At 38.4% G+C, this 24,724-nt stretch overlaps 1 protein-coding gene across 5 annotated transcripts; it reads left to right on the plus strand.

The window, feature by feature from the left end:
* Window positions 1-1,035: 1,035 nt before the first annotated feature.
* Window positions 1,036-24,580, plus strand: cpvl (carboxypeptidase vitellogenic like). Of its 5 annotated transcripts, none has more exons than XM_088601323.1 (13): window positions 1,036-1,190; window positions 2,661-2,842; window positions 3,758-3,876; window positions 7,260-7,374; window positions 8,914-8,972; window positions 10,031-10,110; window positions 10,217-10,283; window positions 12,084-12,206; window positions 12,465-12,596; window positions 14,565-14,663; window positions 15,127-15,300; window positions 20,137-20,319; window positions 24,267-24,580. In XM_088601323.1, the coding sequence occupies exons 2-13, from the start codon at window positions 2,662-2,664 to the stop codon at window positions 24,360-24,362; spliced, it is 1,428 nt and encodes a 475-aa protein (XP_088457449.1). In that variant the 5' UTR covers window positions 1,036-1,190; window position 2,661; the 3' UTR covers window positions 24,363-24,580. The 5 variants fall into 5 exon arrangements, with proteins under 5 accessions (XP_088457449.1, XP_088457445.1, XP_088457446.1 ...); XM_088601319.1 differs by lacking the exon at window positions 1,036-1,190 and adding an exon at window positions 1,341-1,466; XM_088601320.1 differs by lacking the exon at window positions 1,036-1,190 and adding an exon at window positions 1,499-1,521.
* The last annotated feature ends 144 nt before the right edge of the window (window positions 24,581-24,724 follow it).

Raw genomic sequence — 24,724 nt, forward strand, 5'->3', positions numbered from 1 at the left:
TAGTGTTCCCTGGGTTCAGCTGTGTGGTAGTCCTGCTTATATTTAAAAGGCAAATAGTGTACCTTTGCATGGTGAATGGTCCGCTGGAACTGTAACAGCTGTAAGTCCTGTTACTGTACAACTCCGGGTCTGTGTTGGGAGAATGAGAACAACAGTCTCTTTACATTTCTCATGTTTAGACAATCTCATATATTTATAAGCCTTACTTGGGATGAACATGAAAAAATCGCAACATTGTTAGTACTGAAGGGAAAGGAGCATGAAAATTTCAGCTTACGTTTGGCAGGGATTTGGTTTCTTATTCAAAACTGGGTAGACTCCATTTTTATTTTGCATTTTTTCATGCAAATGATTATGCATTTGCAATTATTATAAAGGAAGGGGATCTATTAAGTCTCAACATCAGAAAAAGATGTTCTGACTAAAACTGGTTTCTGTGAAATTCAGCAGCTCAAAAGCCATGTACAGTGTGTTCTTTTAAATGCTCTCATATACATTTTTAATGGAATTTATGTTGACTGTGTTCTGACCACCACCATGTTCTGTCTTCTCAACTAAAGGATTATTAGTCAAATTTCAAGAGGAGATACTAAACAACTCCACAACTGGACCTTCAGTGGAGCCACTACACAGGCAGTATACTTGTTTAACTATTGCAGACTATGACATAAACATTAAGTAATCATTAACATAATCAAATTAAGTTTCTATACGTTTTAACTTTGTTATATTTAAAAGTTTTGTTATATTTTGAGCAGATAAACCTAATGCAGACAGTCCACCATTTAGCCAACACAGGCTAGTTTTTTTTTTTATCAAGCATTGAACAATAGGAGCACACGTAAACAGAAAATAACCCATTTCTAAATTTGCTTTAAAATTGTCAGTGCCAAAGGCGATTTGTAATTGGTATCAGCTCTTTACCAATTCTGAGTTTCAGGACTGCCCTCATTCAGGTGTGCTGCCTGAATCTTAAGCAATTCTGTGAAACGTGCTGCTTGTAGACATCTCTGCCATTCCCACCTGAGTCTCTTCATCATCAATTATTCAACTAGTAAGAGCGGTTTAGTTAAAAAATATCCAAATTGAGGAGATGCTGTGTAAATTTCTATATGCTGAAGTTGTTGAAATAGAGCATTTTGACACTGGGCTGACCAAAGAAAAGTTGATGGGAGTTATTGATTTTGAAGGTAAAAATATAATGTTTGCATCTCGTTCCTCACAATTGCACTGTGGAAATGCAGAAAATTAAGTTTATATACTCTTTAATTTTGTTCTATTAAGCAGACATCAAGTGTGTTGCAAGCACAGTAAAAAAGATGATTACAGTATTTTCACGACTTGTATACGATTGAGATGCTGAAATATGCAAGAGCGAGCTAATACTATATGTCCTTTACGGAATTGTACTGCTTTGGTGAAGTAGATAATAACCGTGCTGTAAACAATCTACAAAAAATCACGAGGTAAAAAGAATGTAATTGTGGAAATGCAGGTTTCGTTTAATACCTATAGCAACCCGTGAGTGTACAGCACACATTGAAATCGTTAGGTAGAAGTGAAAACGAATTATTATATTGTTCTGCATTTCCAAATTGCTGTTTTGAAGAATTTAAGGTTTCGCTTCTGAAGTTTACTGCATTTAGCAGCAGGGAGCAACCACTGATGATTCTTCTTCTCGTACGAGGTCAGGTAGCAGTGCGAGTGTTTCGGTCCGGGAGATGTAATTTTACCGTGAAATACGCGAGATCTCGGTGTCTTTAAGTACTAATAAAGCGAAAAGTCCCGGCGACTCTACAAAACTACCCTTTCTGGGTCAAAACCGTGGCGGTTTCATTTTCGCTATCTGGGCCTATTGGGAGAAAAAGAGGCTCCTCGGAAAAGCCTGTGCCTTGAGCCCGGCCTTGGGGAGAGGGAGAGCGTACCGTAAAAACGGGAGGTAACGCCGCTATGCTAAGAATTAGGGAGTTTAAATAAGACGACGAAACGTATAACTAAGGGCAGCAGTTACTGTGGATTCTGTACCGAGTCACACGTTTTGCGTATTTATTTGATAAAAATCCTTTATGATTGCATATTTGTAAATGAATATCCTCTGCAATGTCCACGGGCATTAGTGGTGTCATAAATGGAAAGAAAAGTATCCACTGAAATCGAGATCATAAAAGGTCGTCGCGAATATCTCAGTTTCGTAATGATCATGTGCGTGAACAGTGTTCTGCAATAACAAGGACCTGTTTTTTCCAGCCATATTCATTATTATTTGCTTTGAGTGTGGGGAACTTAATTTTTCATTTGCTTACTTAGTATACAATACAAACTACTGCTAATATACACACTTGAGATTAAGCAATTAAAATGATTCTATAACTTGTACATAAAGAACTGATTTCTTGCCTTTCATGGGAGAAGGAATTCCACTAATGCTAGGGTGTGCACTGCACTTCCTTGTAGATAGTTTGTAACCTTTTCTACACATTTGCACTATGGAAATGCAAAAGGGTAAGAACTTACACAATGAGTGTAATAAACATGGTTAACTCTTTGGCAAAAGTACTCTGGCATTCATCAAGGCAAACTCTCATTGTTTTGTTACAGTATGTTATTGCTCACTTTCATGAGCAAGCCCTTCATTGTTGTCTTGGATGGGTTCTTTGTAGGATGCTGAGGACTGCTTTTCTTGGGTTTGTCTTCCTTTGGGCTGGTTTTGAACCAAGCTCTGCCAAGAGATGCTCCAGATTTTTCTGTTCAAGAAATGCCCATCTGAGCAGACCAGCTGGACCTGTCCCAGGGCAGCCTCTGTTTCTCACACCTTATCTGGAAGCGGGGAATATTGATGAAGGTAAGGGCTTTTAAAACTTCCGTGAGTTCGTTTAGGATATTCTCAGTTGACTTTTGGGTGTATGCTGATTCCAAGCTGTAAAATATAATTCAATGAACAAATCTGATGTTCCTTATACATTCCTATGTGGTTGTTTTTTTGCTTTTCTTAAGGTGTTTTACTGATGTTGATATAATGAAAACATCCCTTTCACTCAAGAAATGTAACCAGACGTTCCAAAAATGTATTGCGGAATTACTCCTTTCGGTCATGCTTATTTTGCATCCATTTTAGAACACCCTTGCCTCTAAACAGAAATCAAGATGGAGCAGATTGTGATTGTGTTGTGAGAAGTATGATGAAAATCATCACTGTAACCTGTCAATAACTTTTTCTCATTACTACTTTAAGTGGGGTTCTGACCGTGTTAGGGTTATAACTTCATCACAACATTTGGGTAGCTGTAGAAAAACACAGCAAAACCAGTGTGGTCTTTGAGACAGGACTGAGGAAAGAACACTTAGCTGTGCTTAATGAAGATTATATTATAAGATTCACATAGGCCATTGGCAAAAATTGAGTTCCCTTGACCTTAATTAATAACTTATTAATATCTCAGATATATGGAAAATGAGAATTTAGGATGACCCATAATTTTGACAGGATTGGAATTTTCAAAGGATAGGTCTAGTGGCTCCTGATCTAAGCTAAGAACACAACTGGTGTTGATAGGAAGAAGTGTGGTAAAGTTGTAACAAGAATGAAAGGCGTAACTAGGTTTGTTGAACACAAATACGGCAAAATTTGTGTGTTTTTTTTTAATCTATTTTGGAACAGTTTGTACAGTACCAGCATTCTTTGTGTACTGCCTTTTTTGGCGTTTCGTGAGGGAATGTGAAATTTGTTTGGTGTCAATTCTGCTGTTTGCTCCTTTAGCCAGGACGTTGAGTTTAGTGGGCCCTCTCCCTGGAACAAATGTGAAAAGCTACTCTGGGTACCTCACAGTCAATAAGACCTACAACAGCAACCTCTTCTTTTGGTTTTTTCCTGCCAAGGTAAGGTTTCTTCCCCTCTAATTGGCATGTAATTATAATTTATAAAAACATGGTTTTTCAAGACATCACACTATCTGTCCAGGCAGTAGCAGAATGCACTGGAGGTTTTGGTGAAAGTGTGATTAGGATTGAACACTAGAATTGATTTAATTACAAACACTTGTAATGCACTTTAGATTTTTTTAGTGATTGATGTTACACATCCATTTTTTCCATGGCTTCCTTTTAGTGTAGTCAGATTAACCACACGGTGGCACTATTTCTAAGAAGATAAAACATTATTTTGCTTGTTATTTGCTTATGCTTTTTGTAGTACCACCTAAAGTGTTTGTTCAAAGAAAAAATACTTTTACAGCTCCTGGTGTTGAAAGACCAGGCCAGCTAGCATCATCATACTGAGAAAGATGAGCCATTATATCCGTTACGAATACTTCAGGTTTACCGCAGCCAAGATTGTAGCCAGACCTTTACATCTGAAACCTCGTCAAAATGTTCTTATGAACCGCTGCTCAGACTGACTCCAAACTTTCAGACTTTGTTAATAACCAAACTTGTCATTTTGTGTCTGAAACTTCTATGTCCGCCATTGGTCAAACTTGAAACGCAAGCCCCATCACGCAAAGATCTCCTGCTTGAAATACATTTGGTCAATTAAGTCCTAATATGGTTACTATCTTCCTAGTGAGCACACTTTATTGTATGCTGCTGGTCCTCTGTTTTTACTCTCGCACATCAAGCTGTCTGTCTTCACAAGCACTACAGTAATTGAATCTCTTGAACAACTAAAGCTGGTACTGATTTGCACCTTGCAAGTTGCAGTGATAATTTTCCGGTCTTAAGCAGGTCACCAGCTGCAGGTTAAAAACAGACTTCTATGCAAACTGCTCAAGATCAAAGACTCCATGCCCATGTTAATTCCAAAGGTATCCATGATAGTGGAAGTTTATAGAGATTGTAGAGAAGCTTTATTTTTTCTTCCCACTTTTGAAACTGCTTATGTTGAAAGACTGGGCTGCCAGGCAGAAAGTATGAAGCTTCATGATAGACTGTCTCCGTATGCCTGATAAATGGTTCAATTTATAAAAAAATGTGGGGTCTTGTCAACCAAAATGTCCATATGACACTCCTGAAAATTCTAATGAATAGTTGCACAATTTGCATTTAATCTGGCAGGTTACATCAACCAACAAAGCTTTTTGAAATTTGCACTTGAAAAGTTGCTACATTAATTTTTACATGTGCAATGGATCAGAAACTGTTTGGGAAAAAAAACTCCTTATCATGTAGGGGGCTCTGGTTAAAAAAGTATTTAGCCTGCAAACTCCATTTGCATTTATTAATTTGGCAGACCTATCCAAAGTGACTATCAATAGCACCTGTTCAAGGTGGTGCAGTCTGTTACAGTTTGCACTCAGGTTGGCTTATCTTTGAGCTTTGCTCTCTAGAAGACCTTTATTCATGGACTTGCAGTCTTTCCAAATAGTTTATGAATAAGTTTCTGTTGGTTTGTACATAAACTAATATTTGCAAGACTTGAGTTTGCTTCCTGTTTATGTCACCCTTTTACTGTGACAGGACCAAAAATCATGTGGATGCGCTTGTTGGAGCCTTGTCTTCCATTTATAAAAGTCCCTTAATTTCCCAACAATGTATTAATGAATATCCATTCATGTCATTGTGGGATACATCATAATTTAGTATTTCTTAGGGCTGCCAGCAGCCATATCACCCTGCAACTCACAACTGGCAGCCCACTGAAGCTCAGCAGGTGTGAGCCTGTTTGGGAGACCTCCTGGGCAAAACTAAGGCTGCTGCTGGAAGAGGTGTTAGTGGGACCAGCAGGGGGCGCTCACCCCATGGTCTGTGTAGCTCCTAATGCCCCAGTATAGTGTGATGGGACAAAAAGGCGTCACTGCAACCAAGGAAGTCTCCAGTTGTGATGACTACCTGTACCACTGGACCCAGGCTTCTGAGGTCAAGAAAGTGGGACTGCCCCAGTACAACGGCTTTCCCACTTTAAAAAATGCTCTCCTGCACAGGTTTCTCTGTGCAGCTCATCTTCCAAACAGATGAGCTGCACAAAAGTTAAACTGTCATCGTCGGACATAGCGGATGACCATCATTTCTCAGGGGCACCAATTTGCTAATATGTAAAAGTAAACTTTTAATCCAGTTTTTTATACTCCAGAGAAAATGACTTAAAATGGCTTCTAAAAGCCTCTAACTGAAGCATTATTTTTTGCAGTGGATGTACTTTTAGTGGACTGTATGTCTTTGACATACAAATATTCACACAGGTCAACAAAGTACTAAGTTATTCAAAATCTGAAGGTGGTTAAAAAGACTTTATATAAAAGTGTTTGGAACTGCCGATGGAAATGACCTTGTAAGTTTTTTTTTTTGTGTTAACAGCTCTAGAATAACTGACTCATTACTTGAATAAGGTTAAGCGCCATTCTGATTCCTTCCATATCTCTATGATAACACATAAAAATAACGTCGTAAAACAAAGTTTAGCAAACTTACAGTACCAGAACCATTTATACTGAGCTGCAGCTACAGCAAGTCTTCGTCAGTTCTCAAGCCCTTTATGGCGTCTTGCATACATTTCTCCTGATTTCTGTCTCCCTGGAGCTTTGCTCTTAGCTTAGGGCTGCCCCGGAACATTAACTCAGTCATTTTCTGGATTACAAGTATTGTTGTACTCCTCCATGGAATGTTTTAGGAAAAAAATATTAGGGGTATGGTCATAATGTAAGTTTCCTTTGTTCTTCAGTGATTTTAAACAAATCTTGCATGTGCGAATGGATGCACACTTTTTTTTGTTTTGAATAAAACAGTTCTGGCAATCTTTTCCATTTACAGATGATTGGAATAAGGGTAATCACTTTAGAGAATGCCTACACTGACGGACTAAAGGGATTGAACCTTTACTCGTGAACAGACAGGATTATGAGAGGACTTGATAAAAAAAATATTCAGAATCCTCCAGGGCACTCATAATCAACCTATAGGATCTCTTCAGAATGAGCAGTGAAACATGAGCCAGAGGAGACAAACTATGTGGAAGTGCATTTAGAAAACAGGATACACTTTTTTTTTTGTCCTAAGGGTTAAAACGTGGAAAAAGCTACCCAGCCAAATACTTGAAACTGATATTCTGGCTTCTTTCGAGAAACAGCTGGATGAAATCCTTGAATCATTTAGCTGTTAATTTCCAAATGGGCTGGATGGACTGAAGGGCCTTCTCTTGTTTGTGACTGCTCTTTTCAATGGAAGAGCTGGGAGCCGCTGTATACTTCACTGTATGGGTACAAGATGTGTAAAGGTACTGTATATTCTTTGCGTACAGTAGTTGAACTAGGCCTGTGTCTTCTGTTTAGGTAAGCCCTGAGACTGCACCAGTGTTGTTATGGCTTCAGGGTGGTCCAGGAGGTACCTCAATGTTTGGGCTATTTGTTGAACATGGTCCTTATGTTGTATACAAAAACTTGACAGGTAAGTGTTAAGGATTATTAAAACTATTTGTAATAGACTTGTGTGTTTTACTTGCATGTACTCTACCAGGTAGGTAAGAAGTAAGAAATTGATTCACCAAATTAATGAAGGAGGACCTTGATGTTGGGCAGATGGTGCAAAGCCAGAGTGGAATTTAGCCAAGACAGGATTTTACTCCTACTCTGATGAACAATGCTATAAGAGTTTAAATAACCTAGTATTTTAGACCAGGGCTTAAAGTATCACCCAAAGATTGGCATAAACTGTTGTCCCCTGTGAACATATTGATGTGTCAGACTGGGAATTCTGGTGCAGAAGGAAGTGTACCACTCACACCAGCACCTTGGTCTTCCATTCCAACACTGACCAGGATCAGTCTTGTTGACCAGAAAGTGGTAACACTGCTATCACAGTGAAAATGTACATTAGGCATTTTATTATCTTGCAACTGGTTTTAAACCAACCTTTAAATACTTGAATATGTCAGCCTTTGAAAACTATAAAATACTGACTAGTTTTTTTTTTCTGCTAAGCAAATATAGTAATATGCTGTAAGGATTGATACTGCATGCAATATTCAGGCATTTACTGTATGATTAAATAATATAGCTCTTCTGGAAAAAGCAGTGTCATGGCACCGTATCATTTAAACTTTAGCTGTTTTTCTAGCAGTGACCCTTGAGCAGGCATCGCTAAAAGCTATGGGAATCGTTTCATGTTGGCATGATTGTGGTGCAATGTGCCAGTTGCTGTGCCATCTAATAGTTACTGCATTAGCTTAAAGCACTCGCTTCTCAAATATAGAATAATAAGCCTGTTAACAAAGTTCAGACAGTGTCTGACACCATACTTTAATGAGACATCCTTCTTTAAAATGAGTTTGTAGATTCCCGTAAGAATGCAGGCTTTGACATGCTCTCTTTTCATTTTGTTTGGCTGTGAAACTGGGAAATTCTAGCGCTTAATGCCATCACTAGGTGTGACAACCTTTCTTGAATTGTAAGCAGGTTAAAGTTCATTAGTTGTCATGTCTGGAGTCTAGACTGCAGACATGGTCATCTACAGCAGGGAAACAATTGGATGAGGGTTTGTGTGTGGCCTGTGCCAACTAAAGCAACAGCAGCTCATGCCATTGGGAATCGGAGCCAAGGCTGTAGTCGTCCCTGTGCACAGTCTTATTTCCACAGTTTAGGAGGTTATTCTGCCTGCGTTGTGGACTGCCAGATGACAGGGAAAGTGAGTCTTGTTTAAAGAAGGATGTAACCTTTGTTTTGGCCAATTCAAAGAGTGATGAGATTTCTCAAAAGTAAAAATGTAAATTCTCATCTGTAGGCGAACCCAATGCAACATTTCAACTTGCAGCTCTGCGAAGGCTCTTAAGCCTGAACACCTGTGAATGTGAATTAGCGTCATAGATTTGGCATGAGGTGTAGGAATGCCAGACTTTGAAGTGATCGCTCGTATTGAGTAATGTTTATCTTTCCTTTGTTCGTGCTTGAAATGTCACTAAAAATAACCTGATCGTATGTCTATTTGCAGTGGGTATAAGGAGCTTTCCATGGACCGACAAGTATTCGATGCTCTACATTGATAACCCAGTACGTTACTTTGTTTGTATGTAACATGTTGTAAGATTTGAATCCACACCACATGGTAAACATCCAGAGCTTTGTAACCAACCTGCTTCTAGCACTGCACTGAAATTAACTGGTATTGTTCTGAAAATTAATAAGCAGGCTTGACAATATCCGTGTAGCTTCCGCGACCACAATCTGGCTTTCAGTGGGTACAGTATATTGAGTTCCCACTGTGTTTGTGGTCTTATGGTTTAAATCAGTGTTCACTTGCTAAGAAGTACTGTAACTGCTGGTTTTTGTATGGAATTCTTTTGTTTATTTGCAGCGAATGTAAAATTCTCCACTAATGGGTTATTTTATAAATTTTCAGTCTGCATTGTCTGTTATTGGTTAAAACTGTCATTTTCTAAACCTTTCCCAGCTGCTGCTTTTTGACCCTGTCTCTCTGCTCCTCTATGGAGGGCATGCTAATATGGGACTATAGGATTCTGTCAGACATCACATGTCAGTGTTCCATCTCAGTGGGAATATATATAGCTGACCTTTCACATCTGTTTGGAAGAACTTCCTTTAACCATTATCGCAAACACATGCCACATGTTTCTTGACATGCATGTGGCTGAACCCCCAGCAAAGCTGGAGTCCGTGTGGATGCACCCCGTTTCCCCTCTCGCGGTTTACCCGGCAAGCCAAGTGATAGTCAAAATAGGCTTTCAGCCATTTTTTTTTCATAACGAAATTTCTTAAGCAGTTTGAGGGCTGATCCTTTTTTAGCAAAAAAAAAAAGAATGCTTGCGATATTAAATGGAGCTCAAAAACAGTTTTGCAGTGGCTTTTAGTAACTGCAAGATAATGCTACAAATTAGAATTGTCTGGGATGATCTCTGAGCTCCTGTGTCTTGTCATTTTTAACATGAATTACTGCAAATCTAAAATGCAGGATGCAATTCATCTCTTACTATATGGCTTGCTTGTATAAGGAATATGTACTTAAGCTTCATAAAGTGTTGATTTCCATCAGAGTGTGGAGCTGGGTGACAAGGAGATTCAGTTATTGTATGCTTTTCTCTCTTCCCAAGGTTGGCACTGGGTTCAGCTTCACGGACGATGACAAAGGTTTTGCACGGAATCAGGACGACGTGGGGAGAGATTTATACAGGTTGGACGTGGAATTGTATTTAAACAAATTTGCTTTTGTTTATTTCTGTTGTTTCTCAGATGTGTAGAGGACTGGAGATAATGTTTTCTTTCTGCTTCTCTCACAGTGCTCTTACACAGTTCTTTCAGATATACTGGGAGTATCAGAAAAATGATTTCTATGCCACAGGAGAGGTAGGCCTGTTCTCCTTTGTCTTTTTTTTTCTCACACTTGGTCATTCCCAAGGGAGAATTCAGTTGGGAGTCATATTTGTGGTTGTACAACAGTAAATATTGAGTAACATAACTCTTACGGTACATCAGTTTTAAGGTGATTTTTATAAATACACCTATTGTATATAAATCTGAAAGCATATGTTTAAAAAATATCTTAAGACTGTGACAAGGAGATTGTTAGTCCCTAAAACTGATATACAGTACTGCCATTTTTTTCTAAATGATAGTTAGAGCAGAAATGTACACAAAACAATCAAACATGGCATTTCTCCGTATCTAGTGCAATTGAACCAGTGTTCAGGCTTTTGCTTTTAACTTTAGATCTTTAACCTGGTAAGAGAAACTAATAACCATTACGAAGTATGATCTGAACAAGTCTGTATTGCAATTAAAAGAAAGAGGCGATCTCTTTATTAAAAAGAGGTTTATGAATACAGTTTGAGATTAATAGGCAGGCCTTTTTGAAAGATCTATGGGAACAAATAAATACTGTTTGATAATTATCCAGGGAATATGTCTTTGTTGATCGACAACAAAGTGCTTTGTGGTTTATGCAGTTGTGTGTCCATCTGTAGATGTGCACGGCAACAGGGAACTGATGAATTGTACACAATGCTTAATTAGAAATGCATTCGGTTCGTGATTTCTTTCATCTGCAGTTCATTACAGTTAAGTCTCATCTTCTGATGTTATGCTGGAAAGAGCAAACATTACTTCAGCAAGAATTGGTTTTCTTGTTGGCTAAGAAGCTGCCATTTAATGGGCACTGTCTGTTCAGCTACATACAAAGTACTGTATACCTTTTTCATCCCAAGTCCAGAAGAGCTGCAAAGATTTGTGTTGGCAGACCTTTTATTCTGTTCATGACTGCCTCCTTGATAGCTGAATGCCAATAGCTAATCGTGCATTGCAAAGCATTTTATTTCTAAGGTGAGGTCATGTTCAGATCACTCTAAAACAAAACTGACCGGTTCGACCCTAATAACCGATGCTGAATACAAACAACAGTCCCTGATAGGGACTTTCTGTTGAGTAAAAGGAGAAGTCTCCAATAGGCAGACATGCCCTAGTTCTTAGTTGGTAAACTGTGACCGATGAAGAGTGTTGATTTAATCCAGTTTTTGGAAATGTGAGGTTAACTCCATCAGTTAAAACAAAGGAAGGGAAGTGATATTTTCTTATGCATTCCTAGGATTATTGTTGGTTAATGCGTTGACAGTTTTTAACACTTCTCGAATTGCACCTTGCGAAAGAGTTCAACAGTTGAATTGAGTGAGACATACAGTAAGAGGTCTCACTGTAAGCAACAAATGTATCCTTTAAAGAGGAAACGGATCTTTCCATTGCATCCTGAAGAAATACTGTACAGATAACTGGGTGGAAATTATGAAAGTTCAGTCCAGGGGGATTCATAATAAACCTCATCCCAATTAATTTGATTTCAGACAGGCAGGTTCTTACAATTTGAGCTGTAATTTTACTTCTAGCTGCATTTGCTGTGGTAACATGTGACTAACAAAGGTGTCTTAAATAAAGACCTTTTTCTCTCTGAATCTTTCTCATCAGGATTCTCCAAATAAAAGATCCTATCCCAATAAAAGACATTGAATGTTTCAGATTTTAAACTCCTTAGTTACAAAAAAGTCAACTGTTACAAGGTAAAAAAAATTCCTAGTTACAGGTGCCGGGGAGCTAATCCTGATGTGTTTTTTATGGTGGTGATTGTACTGAAGTTTGTGTGTTTTTGTTTTGTTTTAGTCTTATGCAGGGAAATATGTCCCAGCTATTGGCTACTACATCCACACGCATAACCCCTCTGCTAAAGTCAAAATCAACTTTAAAGGAGTCATGATTGGAGATGGCCTCTGTGATCCTGAAACGGTGGGTAATTGTTTTGGGGGGGGGGGGGTGGGGGGTAATTAGATGGAGTGAGTTGTGTGTGTGTGTGTGGGGGGGACTTTTCCGCAACAGGGCTTTATAATGACTTTCTATTGCTAATTCCTTCCACATGCTTTAGTCTTCTATAGGTTTGTAGAATCAAACTTTGGTGGTTTGCAGTCATTGTGAGATACAAGCTGATTGTTCTCTATTTTAGGAATAACCTATTTCCCCCCCTCTCTCCCAATGTGCAATGGCCAGATGCTGGGTGGCTACGCTGAGTTCCTGTACCAGACTGGAATTGTGGATGAGATGCAGAAACAGTTTGTCCAGCAGCAAACTGACCTGGGGGTGTCCTACATCCAGCAGCAGAAGTGGGTGAAAGCCTTTGAAGTAAGCTCCAGTGAACCATTCCTGCATCGAAACAATTTAAACCAGCTGAGCAGCAGGGAGTTTTAATGGGGGCCAGAAGTTTTAAGCCCTTTTAGAAACTTGCTGCATAGTCGCAAGCACTGCGTGTCATTGAGAGTATTAAAGGGGTGGGGGGGGGGAGAGATCCCATTGAATGAAGCTTCTCTAAGTTATTTCTCCAAGTTATCACAGGCGGAGCGGTGGCTCTGTGGCTAAGGATCTGTGTCCGTGGCTGGAAGGTTGCCGGTTCAAATCCTGCAGCCGGCAGAGGAATCCTACTCCGTTGGGCCCCTGAGCAAGGCCCTTAACCCCAACTGTACAATGTACAGCTGTACAATGGCAGACCCTGCGCTCTGACCCCAGGCTCTCTTCCTATCTGTGTGTCTGTGTCTCATGGAGAGCAAGCTGGGGTATGTGAAAAGACAAATTCCTAATGCAAGAAATTGTAAGGGGTTAATAAAGTGATGTTATTATATTTTATCATCAGTTTATAAGCTGGTATAATGCAATACAGGGTCAAGTTCTCTGTTCAGCTATTAGTGTTTTAACTGTCTGTCGTACTTGCCCTTCTGTTGTCATCTGTCCTCTATGATTTTGACCAACAGGTTTTCACAGTTTAGGTGCAATGTATTGACGCAGTTGTCCTTTCCATTCCAGATCTCTCAGTGGGTAAAGTGAAAACCATCTTGATGGCCGAAATTTGGTGTGCAAACAGTATACAGACTACAGCGCATCTTCTTTGTGTTGTCTGTTGAATCAGCTTATTCAAAGTCTGTCCAAGATATGGGTGATGGGGAGGGGATAAACTGTAATTTCTTTTGCAGGAGCCGTGATGTAGTGGGTGGAAGCGAAATGCAAGGAGAAACACGGCAGCTGCAGAGCATAGCTCCATAGTTTCTAGGAGACTGCCGCATGTCTTTTGATGTGGGGCTAGTTATTGTCCATTCTAAATTACCACTAGGCAAATCTTAGCCACCTACAGTTCAGACTGTCTGGTGTATAATTAGCTCTTGGGGGGTGGAGTGGGGCGGTTACAGAGAATGACCTGGCACATGGCTTACAGATTAAAAAAACATGCAAAAGAGGAATTACCAGAGGGATGGATTTTTAGTTCTAAAATGGAACGGAAAAGCTCCTGTGGCAAAATTTACCTACAGTACACAATGATCATTGTGGATTGTTAATGGAACCATGAACTCCCAATTAATCATACTTCTAATCATATATTTTGGTAACTGCACTTACTGGATTTCTTTGTTACTATTAACCCGAATCTATTGATATTTTTAAGAGTTTTTGTGTAGGCTTTCTAGGTCCAAGTGCAGTGTAGCAGGGCTTCTTTTAAATGGTATTGCTAGTATTTGAAGTTCAGGTTTGCTGGTAACCATAAAGGAGTTTTTCTTTGTGCACTAATGACCTCCAAATGTGCAGGCACTTTCCTTTTAAGTTACCGGCTCAAGATGTGTCTATCTCTCTCATGTAATTGAGATCTAAAACTACCAGTAATGCATCTGTGAGTGCATTTATTGCTTGATTTGAAACATTCACTTTAATGTTTTTTTGTAAATCCCAGATAATTAAGACCTTTTTGCAGAAAATTAAGGTGCTGAGTCCAGCTGTGGCTTAACTCACTGGGAAGTATGAGGTTGGAGATAGAAATCTATTTCTCATTTTGTCAAGAAGGGGTATGCATCAGGCATTGTGTTACCCGTTTTGTTTCTGTTTCTAACTGAAGACTCATTTTTCATGTAGAGAAGAGTGCTATTGTGATGGGGGGGGGAGACATGAAAATACCACCATGTGTTTTCAGTTGTCTCTCTTCCATACTGCTGAGTGAAATACCACCGAGCAGATTTTCTCATCAACTTGAACCATTGTCAGAAGTGTTACACTCTCTATTTTAATCATCACATAATTGTTTCTTGGCTTATTTGTGTTTTTTTTCCCCAGGTTTTTGATATCTTGCTAAATGGAGACACTATCCCATACCCATCCTTTTATGAAAACGTTACAGGATGTAAAAACTATTTCAACTTCCTGCAGTGCCAGGTAAAGGTGATTTCCAGTGTCCGCACTGTCTGAAAACTAGAATGATTTTTAGAATCGTTATTAATTGGATTCTTACTATAATTTGACACTTGATGTATCCAATTGTGGGTAAAACATGCATAGAATAGTTACCATTCCCATGTACTTAAAGTTTTGTGAGGAAGCATTAGTAAAGTTTTTTTTTAATCTACTAGACATGATTTTTAAGTTAATTTAGTATGTAGAGATGTGTGAATTAATAAAGGCTGCTGATTAAGGTTTTCGAGTTTGTCTTTCGCAGACTTAAGGCCGTTTTTCATCTTTTTTTTTTTTAATACAGAAAGATGAGACAAGTTGACATGTTTTAACTGTTTCCTGGAATTAAGTTCAAAGTTCGTTTATATATCAACTTTATGATTATGGGGCATTACATTTACTTTTAAAACAAATCTAACAGTTCCTTTCTTTTTCAATCCTCATACAGGAGCCTGAAGATCAGGGATATTTTTCCCAGTTTTTATCATTGATAGAAGTAAGGACATCTATCCACGTGGGGAATCTGACCTTTCACGATGGCTCTGAAGTGGAAAAGCACTTGCTGGAAGATGTTATGAAGACCATAAAACCATGGTTGGCAGTACTGATGGATAACTACCGTGTGAGTTCTCATTGACACTTAAGATACTTGAAACAAAGGGTAACTTGCATTGCTGTAGTGTACAGTATGTGTGTATCTGGGTCTGGAATGTTTAAGGTCTATCTGGAGTATAACAAAGTTGTTGCCCTGTGTAATAGTGAGATCTAGCAAGGAAGCAGATGAAACAAATGCGTGATCTTTGCACTAGGAATGAGCTACAGTAACATCTGGCAAATGCTTGTCGACAGAAAACTGATTCTTTTGTCACTGTGACTATCCCACTTGCTGGCTTCAGTAAAAGGAAAGGAGCTCCTTTTTTAAAATGTGCCATAGTTCATTTAAAAGTGAATCTATATGTAATTGACTTTAGAAACTGGACCTTTTTGGAGGTGGTCTGTTTTCTTCTACAATTTCTAATCTGTTATTCCAACGGTTGTACAGCTGTCCCTCAATGGAAACCTGTTTTAGTATCATTTAGATGCAAGGCTGTGAGATTTTGGGATTTTTATTTTGTGACGGAGTTCTGTACATGTTTTGCTTCACCCCCTTTTTATTATTTCCTATGTACTGTAAATAGACAATAAAGACATTCTTGAGACTGCAAACTGAAGAATACCCACACAAACATACAGTGAACCATAAAGTGTAAAAGCTGTTCTGAGTTCTGCTGAAGTAGTGCCCTCATTCCCCCTTGTTAATTTGGAAAAAAATAAAATAAGGACCATAGATCTTAACTATTGAGCATGCTAGTGTGCTGTAGATGGACACCAATAATGCTGTAAATAACCTTCAGTCAGATACTTTATAAAGTACATACATTATTCAAGCCAAGATGTGTTTTTTCAAAGCATCAAGTGTTTTAAGGAAATTATCCCAAATGCCTTTCTTCCAATGGAGACCATTGTTTGGGTTTTTTTCCTGGTTAAACTTCTGCCCAGATGCAGAAAATTATTTGGTAAAGAATTCATGTAGGGTTTTGGAAACATCTAAAAAGGTCTGAATGCAAAAGCAGTTTTTTTGATATCTGCATAACTTCTTTTTTTAAAGCCTTTGTGCGCTCATTCACAAATGTCGTTTTATTTCTGATGAAACCTCATGGCTTTTTTTTTTTTTCTAGTAAGGACAAACACTGTTTGCTTTGATTAACAAGTAGCAGAACAAGACTGTGCCCTGGAGCAAGAAGCTGTAAAAATGGCCTTTTTCCCCCCCCCTTTCTCACTACTCTGTTAGTATTTACAGCGTGACTTGAATTTCAAGTTTCAAAGCTCAGGGTATTTGCCAGCTCACAAAATGAATTTCGAGGCAGGAGGTTGAGTGGAGTTTCAAGCTTTATTTGCTTGTGACAAGACAAAAAAGATTAACTACTGTGCCACTGTGACTCACTGCTTTAAACTACCTTTATACTTGGAGTAAAAATTTAAAGTTCTCTGAATTTGTCCCCCAATCACTGACCACATCTGACATACACCAGGTAAAAAAAGAGAACCAATTTTGGATTCCAACAAAGCCCAGTACAAGTTTAATGGTGATTCATGGCACTGAGTCACCGTTCATCAGAATGGCATTGTTTTTATGCAAGAACCCTTCTGTTGGTCAAGTCGCACAGCTTTTCTGATCTGTGAGATAGAATTACACATTTTGTAGTATCTTGAATGGGGTAAAAAGTGAAGATCTTTCGAATTTAATAAATCCATAAAAGAAGGAAAATTGAAAAGAGGCAAAATTGCCTTGGACATCATGTAGCCTAAATCTCAAATGCTTTGCTTTAATGGCAATAGTTACAGGCAACTTTTACAGAGCACCCCTCAGCTTTTGGATGTTTCGTACACCAATAGCAATATCTGGACTAGCTAACTAATGTGAATGAAAAATAAATCTATTTGGTATTCATAACATATGATGTTTCAGTATAATTATTTGTGAAGTAGTGTTTGCAGTAGCATTAATTGATCAAAATGTAGGGTCAAGAAGGCAAGACGTGCTAAGACATCCCTGTTTTACTAATGAAACGGTTTACGAAGGTCGCTGAGGAAAAGGTCAGGCAGCAAATACCTTGCTCTCTGCAGGGGTAAGTAATCCCATGTGGTTTGTGCTGGGAGAACTTTGACTCTTTGTAAGGTTAGGGTCATTGATTAATGTTAAACTGCAGGCTAATTAAATGGGGCTTCAAGAAGTCTAGACCAAATGGAATGAAACCTTTCACAATCATTCCTATTTCATAGCTAAAACCATAATATTATACTCATTGAAACTTCAGTTTCTTTACAAGCACAACCTTTTCAACACAATGTTTTGCAAAATGATCCATCTCTTAGTGAGATAAGGACATTAGTTCTGAAGTCAAAACTTTATTGGACAGGGGATCTGCCTTTGATGTTGCTGCATATGACGGAGATGAATCTTGCATTAGAATGAGCTTTGCAATCATGATTGAAGTTCGTTTCCAGCATAAAAATGGGTATTATGTTGAAACTGTTGGCGGTACCAGTGACATTCTGCTGCACCATTTATCAGTACTCCTTAAAACACTTTCTGAACACTGAAAGGATTTAATAATGGAATGTTAAGGTCTTATGTCAAACCTCAGAAATACTTAAATGATCCTTCATTTGATTTGAAGACCCATTTCCCCTCTCACCTCCTGGAGTGCAGTACTTGGAACAGTCTAGAACTGTGGGCAGTTGCAGGTGTCAGCTGTTCAATAGTGTGAGAGCTGGGCTGTGCATTGAGCTCTTGTTGTTCAACCACCTTTTCAGTTTTTATATGGGTGTGAGAGAGGATTTGGTAAATCCGAAAGGAAAACTTTGGGAACAGCTGGTTAATCTGCACTTAAAAATCACTTTTTAAACATGTTTCCTGTTCTCACCCACTAAACACTGAAAGGTAATTTTAATAGCTTTTTCTTAAAACTGCAAGGAAGTGGAAGAATGAAAATTTTCCTGTATGGTGCAGTAGAAAAACACCCTCCACCTCCAGCCTTTTACATACTGTGCACATTGATGAGAAAATGAAGAAAAGTTGATTAAGATGTAATAGTAGAGCATATTTTCATAAGGTAAGGCTTCCTTCCAGATGTCTTTAACGCTTTTAGCATCTGTATCGAGGTCTAGTTTCAGTGATCGCAATCAGTCAGACGTGAGAGGCGAGCACTCAGTCAGCTGGGCCTGTGCAGCAGCTTGGGCTGCTGTTCAAATGCTTCCCCAAACAGGAAACCACAGAATGTCAGAGATTAGGGTCACTGGATCACTGGGAAAGGAGCACAGTGTTGTCTGTGAAAATTCCAAGAAAAATGGGGCAAGCTGTAGTAATGTAGACCATGGAGTGGTCTTTCTTCATTATTCATAACTCCACCTAAACAAATTTAAGTGGAATGCTAATTTAAAACATGACCACATTTAGCTCACTGTTGTGTGTTTTGGAATGCAAAGGATAAAATAGAATATTTTTCATCTGTGATTGTTTAATAATAGCTAATATTAATGCCTTTCTTGACCTTAGAAAGAAGAGTATAGAAGAAATCTGTTCTCAATTAAAATGGTTGTAATCTTTAGTTGTTCTGTGTGAACAAAATCAACCCAAACTGATAGGTTCTGTATGCATGTTGATAGATGTTTGATAGATATTTGCTCTTGCCTGTTCAGAAATCTGCAAGTAGATTATTTAGAAATCGATTGTCATCAGTGAACTCCTCTTGGTCACAACAGGATAATTTTGAAAACGTCAATACTAATCTCTCTACATTCCTAAAATCAGATTTCTTTTCATATACTGTAGTAGCACATCAGCAAAGCCTATAGTAAATTACCTGTATAAGAACTATGAAAAAAATATAAAATCAACCTGTAATTCTGCAACTTGTCTTGGCACATGAGACATTCTATAACGTGTTACTGCTAGACATGATTAGTATGTCACCAGTTGAGCCAAATTGAATACAAAACCTATGGCAAGTGCTTACCTGGGTAAGAAAGAATCTGCAGAATGCATTTTTTTATTTTTTTATTCTTATGGAACTGCTAGGCATTTTCTGACAAAATAGTTGGTAGAGACTTTCTGGCCAAATCCTTTGTAACAAGCTCAGTGTAGTTTCTCTTTGCTTTGGTTTCAATTGGATTTCCCATCTCCAACCTCCGTTATCAACCTGTCCTTCTCTGGATTCTTGAGAAGCAGCAAAGCAAGTCCAGCAAGCATCTGTTTTAGCTTTGCACTGACATTTTTGACAATGTCAGGCTTGTCCAATAAACCATATAGTATTAACAGTGCTTCCTGTGTGTATCGGCCAGCTACTTAAATCCCCATGTGATCACTAGTATAACTGTAAATCTACTGTTTCGTTTGCATTATACCCTTGCATGTAATCTGCATTACATGAAAAGTCTTGGAAGAAAACATCTTCTTGGAGAATTTAAGTGAATTTAGTCTAACTGCTCTGACTTTCCCTTTATTAAGGAAACCAGCAAGTTCCATGATTGCATTTCCTGTTTCACCATTTACATGAAACGTGACAAAATTTTACACAAGGATAAAAGACCCTAAATGCCTCTCGTGCTGAAATGTTTTAAATGGCTTCCCTTAGGATTACGCTGCTTCAAAGTTGTTTGCAGGAAATGCTGTTAAAAACATTTTGGGGGAAGTGGGCCAAAACTGCATGCAACAAGCTTGGAGAAAAGCTTTGAACATTTTCAAAGCGGGGAGTAGGAAGAATGTGCTGCTAAAAATGTAGATAAAGTGCCACGTTGACTTTTTTTTAGCCTCCTACCATGAGTTGCTGATTACAGACTAAAAGGTAAAGTGGGAAACTGAAGCAGTCATTTGTGGTTCTACTGACTGTTAAATTTGTCTCTCCCCCTCAATCAGGTACTGATGTACAGTGGGCAGCTCGATGTTATAGTAGCCGCCCCACTCACTGAGCGATTTCTTCCTACTGTGCCGTGGTCAAAAGTGGAGGACTACAAGAAGGCCGCCCGGTTCTACTGGAAAGTCCGCCCCGGCGACCGAGAAGTTGCTGGCTATGTCCGTCAAGTCGGAGATTTCTGTCAGGTAACAAAAAAAAAAGAGAGCACCTCTCACTGGTAAAACATGCCCACCATTCATTTGAATCTTCTACTTCATGGTAATATGTCACTAACTGATCTTGTGCAGATATTTTTGCACCTAAAACTAAAATTTGGGTTGATCCCAAATGATAAACTGGACCAGTGTAACCATCGTTTTAAAATGAACAATGATGAACTCAAGCATTTATTCTTTTGACGTACAGTACTGTACTGGACCAACTGCTTTTCATGGACACATAACTAATACCAAAACCAAACCTGGTTGTAAAATTGTCGATATATTTTTTGGGAGGGGTGGGAACTGACTAGTTCCATCATTTAAGAACTGGCATTGAAGTACAATGATACTTGCCTTATGAAAACGGGTGACTGGTCTCATTTGAATGAATGATTTTTGTGGCCCTATTAGTATAAAATAAGCTAGAAAAGTGTTTTCAGTTGCCCACTGTTACACCTGCTGTAGTTAATAGATTTTTTGCCAAGCTTTAGGTTTTTAGAATGCTTTTCATTTCTTCATTTTAGTTTTGGTAATAGCTGTGTGTATGCATTACAGCACAATTCAACAGATATTCTCGTTCTCCAGTACATCTCTGTTTCTGAAACCAGACAACTGACCTTTGTCTCCAATTATAGTGCTTCAGTGACAAAGTGCAGTTTCATTTGATTGCAGTTCTGTTGTAAGTCTAGAGTTTTTCAACCCTTCTCGGACTAAGTCGTGGCTCTTTAAACCTAATGATCGCTCTGACATTTACGGGGTGTCACGCAAAGGTATTTTACTTGTAGTTGCAATACATAACACGTGCACATCATTATCCTTGCCAACTGAATTCTTCTCACTCAAGGCAATCTTTCATTATCCCCTGTATAAATAGAAATGTTATCTTAAAATGGCACAGTTCCATAAAAAAAATTGGAAAGAAATAGCCCTCAATCCTGCTGTAGCAATCGGACCATTGTCACTACTATTGCGTGGGCAGGATCAAAATGGTGATGCCTGTGACAGAAATCCAGCTAGCGTGCTTTGTTACGGCACTACAGAAAGACTTTGCTTGTGTTCTGATTACACTGTTGTCTGCACTCTAATGTAATTTAAAGTTGGAAAGAAACATGGCTCAACTCATTTTGACAGCCTCCTGAGCAGAGTATTGTTTTTCTTGCTAGTTTTGTTTGCCAGTGACAAAAGTTCCCACAAGTTTTTGTGGCCTTATATTTTATTGCCTCAAAAGCTTTTAATCTAGACAACTTTTAACATTTGCCAATTATTTTGGCAACAAAGGACACGTTGCAACACATTCCGCATAATCTAATAAGTAACATCTCGTCAACCTTGGTGGTTTGGCTGGTGTTTGAAGAGGAAGCACAGCATGAAGGAGAAAGTAATGTGGGAACATTAGATACTTAAGTATTCCCAAATTGGGCAGATGGTGACAGGAAGCACTGTCAAAAAAAATCCTGAATAGTTTCTTTGTAATTCCATTTTAAAGTGGGTTACAACACGCTGTACCAGAGAGGACAAGAAAAAGGAAACGGCGACAGAGCAAATTGTGAATGTGAATTTTGATTCACAACCCACTTTCATCATTTTATAGTTACATGTAGAACATTTGAGTCATTCTTTGGCATGTAATATAGATATTTAAAAAAATGGGAATAACATAAGTAGGAGCAGGAGGGGTATGTCCGCACTCGAGCTCAAAAGATGAGTTAGTAACCTTTTCCCTGCTCTTAAAATCATACTTCAAGCCTCTGCTTCAAGCTGCACAGAATAAAAGAGAATGGATGTGTAGTCACAAAATAGGCCGTTTACATTTCGATTCCATGTGAATCAAATGAGTGCTAAAAATATATCGAAGGATTAGGCAGAAAAAAGCCTATAAGGGTCTAATCATGGAGCAAAGTGTTTTATGTGGTCAGATTTATAACTAAAAGTAAGCTGGCGTGGAATCAGACAGAATTGAGGGGAAATAGTAGCTATCTGTCCAAGGCTTCGGAAAGATATAACTATAGTCTGTAAATGGTAAGGAGAGAATTCCATTCCATTAAAGCAGTGCTTGTATAGGGTATGTGTAAATTATTTTGGTAGTGTCCTAGCAGAAACGGAAAGGAAGTTTAGATAAACAGCCTAGCATATAAATGGAGGACAGGGGGTGCAGCAATATGACAAAGGTATGTAGTATGAACCCCAGTAAAAATGAGGTGTGTAGTTTGAAATGCAGATACTGTAACAACCCTATGAAAGCAGACATCATCATGACTGTGTGCTTTATTTCAGGGTGCTCACAATGGCTCAGAAAGCAAGTCTTCACAGATGTTTAACAGCAATAATCTTAAATAAAATTGGGCTTGTAAAATCTACCCCTACAATTTTAATACACTGTTTAAAACTTTTAAAAGCCTGTGCATAGCCATTAGAATCAGTGGTTAGGACCTCAACTGTGCTATTTTAAGCAGTAATTTGAGTGTTATTTGATGGTCTAGATAAACCTGTGACCAAGGTGCAGTGGAATTTTAACTAGTAATGTGTTTAGAGGTGGACACCAAATATTCATCCAAAAGTCAGAAGTGTAATAAATAGGTGGGCTTTTCATTTTAACAACCCATTGGTGAATAACGTTTTGGGTAATTTCCACTGTTGCTTTTTGTACTGTGACAAAAATGTGCTGGTCAGCAAAGTACATTTCTAGCCAGTTATGCATCCACACCCTGTTAGAAGACCATGGTATGACACATCACAGTAATGCCTACTTTGGAAGGGAGGGTTATGTATGTTTAGGTGACACACTAATTCTGCCACCTTAATTGTGAGGTGTGGACGGCTTGTTTTTAATTCTTGCATCCTGTATCTTGCTTAGTTTGGTTTATATTTACTGTCCTTTGTCATGTCTTATTGTAAATAATGGAGGGGGAAAATCTAAAAAGATTAAGATGAGAAGTTGAAAACGAGACCCTGAACAGAAATGAGCTAACAACGTCTTGGAGAAGATTCAAATGTTACACAGAAAATGGACAAAAAAACAAGGACAAGAGCAAATGTCAGGCAGACAAGAATTAATATTGCAACTCAGTCGGATATGAAGGCAGGTAGTAATAAATCACTGTGTGATCTAAGCATTGGTAAATTGAAATGATGAGGACAAGGTCAGTAATTGCTCTTGATTTATCCTGTTGACTAAGATTTGTATAAAATTCATTGTTTCAGGGCACAAAGCTTGACTGATGGCTGATATTAGCCTATAGGATGGTGAATCTTAGATGTATTGCTTTCCAAAATGTACTAATTAGTGTGGCACAACATTAAATGTATTTTCTCTTTTATTTTCTGACTTTCATTTTGAGTGCATAATTTCTGTACCACATATCTGCTGTAAAGCGACTCAACCCTTTAAGGAAGAGGAAAACCAGGACAGTGGCGTTTAAAAACATGCCACTGGGAGGTTTTTCAGACTGCCTAGTTCATTTTAGGAACAAAAAGGTTTATTCCATGCTGAAAAGAGAAGAAAAGAAATGCAACATTTCAGCTGTGGAGCCTTCTCTTTTCAGCACGGAATAAACCTTTGCAGATTATGCATGCTGACGCAGCTACCTATTTGAACTAGTTCATTTTAGGTCTTTCAGCCTCTAGTTTAATCGTATAGTCTTTTCAAATGAATAATTCCGTCATTGTACTAAACTTTGAAGAACGTTGTAATGCCTTTTAATTCTGATTTGTTCCAAATACTGGACTTTTAAGCAGAAATTTACTTCAAAGCGAAGCTGTCAGCCCTACTGTGATCTCGGGAGCAATTCTGGATAAAATTTCAGTTCCGAGTTATTTCCGTTTTGCAAAGAAATGCAGTACATAAAAATGGTAAGCCATAAAGTGACTCTCTACTATGTAGTTAATTGAAAATGGCCTATTTGAATAAAATATATTCTTTGCTTTCTTTTTAGGTGATTGTCCGTGGTGGGGGACACATCTTACCTTACGATCAGCCAGAAAGATCTTTTGATATGATTGACAGATTTCTTTCAATGAAAGGGTGGTAACCCATTTCCTTTTTACACATTGGGGGGTGGTGGGGGCGGAAGTAATGTTCTGTTTTGATTCCTCAGGATTATGTGATCACCAATTGTTGATAATTGATTGTCTGTACTAATTTGGAATTGAATGTAAATTTTTTCATACTGTATACTCTATCCTATGGGTACATTGTAACAATTTACTACAGTAACATAATTTGCTTCAATAAAGTTTGCAAAAAGTTGTATTTTGTAGTCGTTTAACTACCGAAACTTTGAACATGATACTTTTTCTTACATGTTTAGAGGGGAACTGTAAGTTTACCTTTTACTAACTTGGGGTTTACAAAAAACTTATGAAAGTAAGAAGAGCTTGCTGAATATTTTAT

The sequence above is a fragment of the Lepisosteus platostomus genome, chromosome 12, assembly GCF_059453375.1.
Source record: "Lepisosteus platostomus isolate fLepPlt1 chromosome 12, fLepPlt1.hap1, whole genome shotgun sequence".
NCBI lineage: Eukaryota > Metazoa > Chordata > Actinopteri > Semionotiformes > Lepisosteidae > Lepisosteus > Lepisosteus platostomus.

Excerpts from the sequence above, each read along its gene's own strand:
- cpvl (XM_088601319.1), top strand. The coding sequence starts at position 1,390 with ATGTCCTTTACGGAATTGTACTGCTTTGGTGAAGTAGATAATAACCGT. Across the intron at positions 1,467-2,660 it reads AATCTACAAAAAATCACGAG|GATGCTGAGGACTGCTTTTC; the intron begins GTAAAAAGAATG and ends GGTTCTTTGTAG. Across the intron at positions 10,284-12,083 it reads ATTTCTATGCCACAGGAGAG|TCTTATGCAGGGAAATATGT; the intron begins GTAGGCCTGTTC and ends GTTTTGTTTTAG.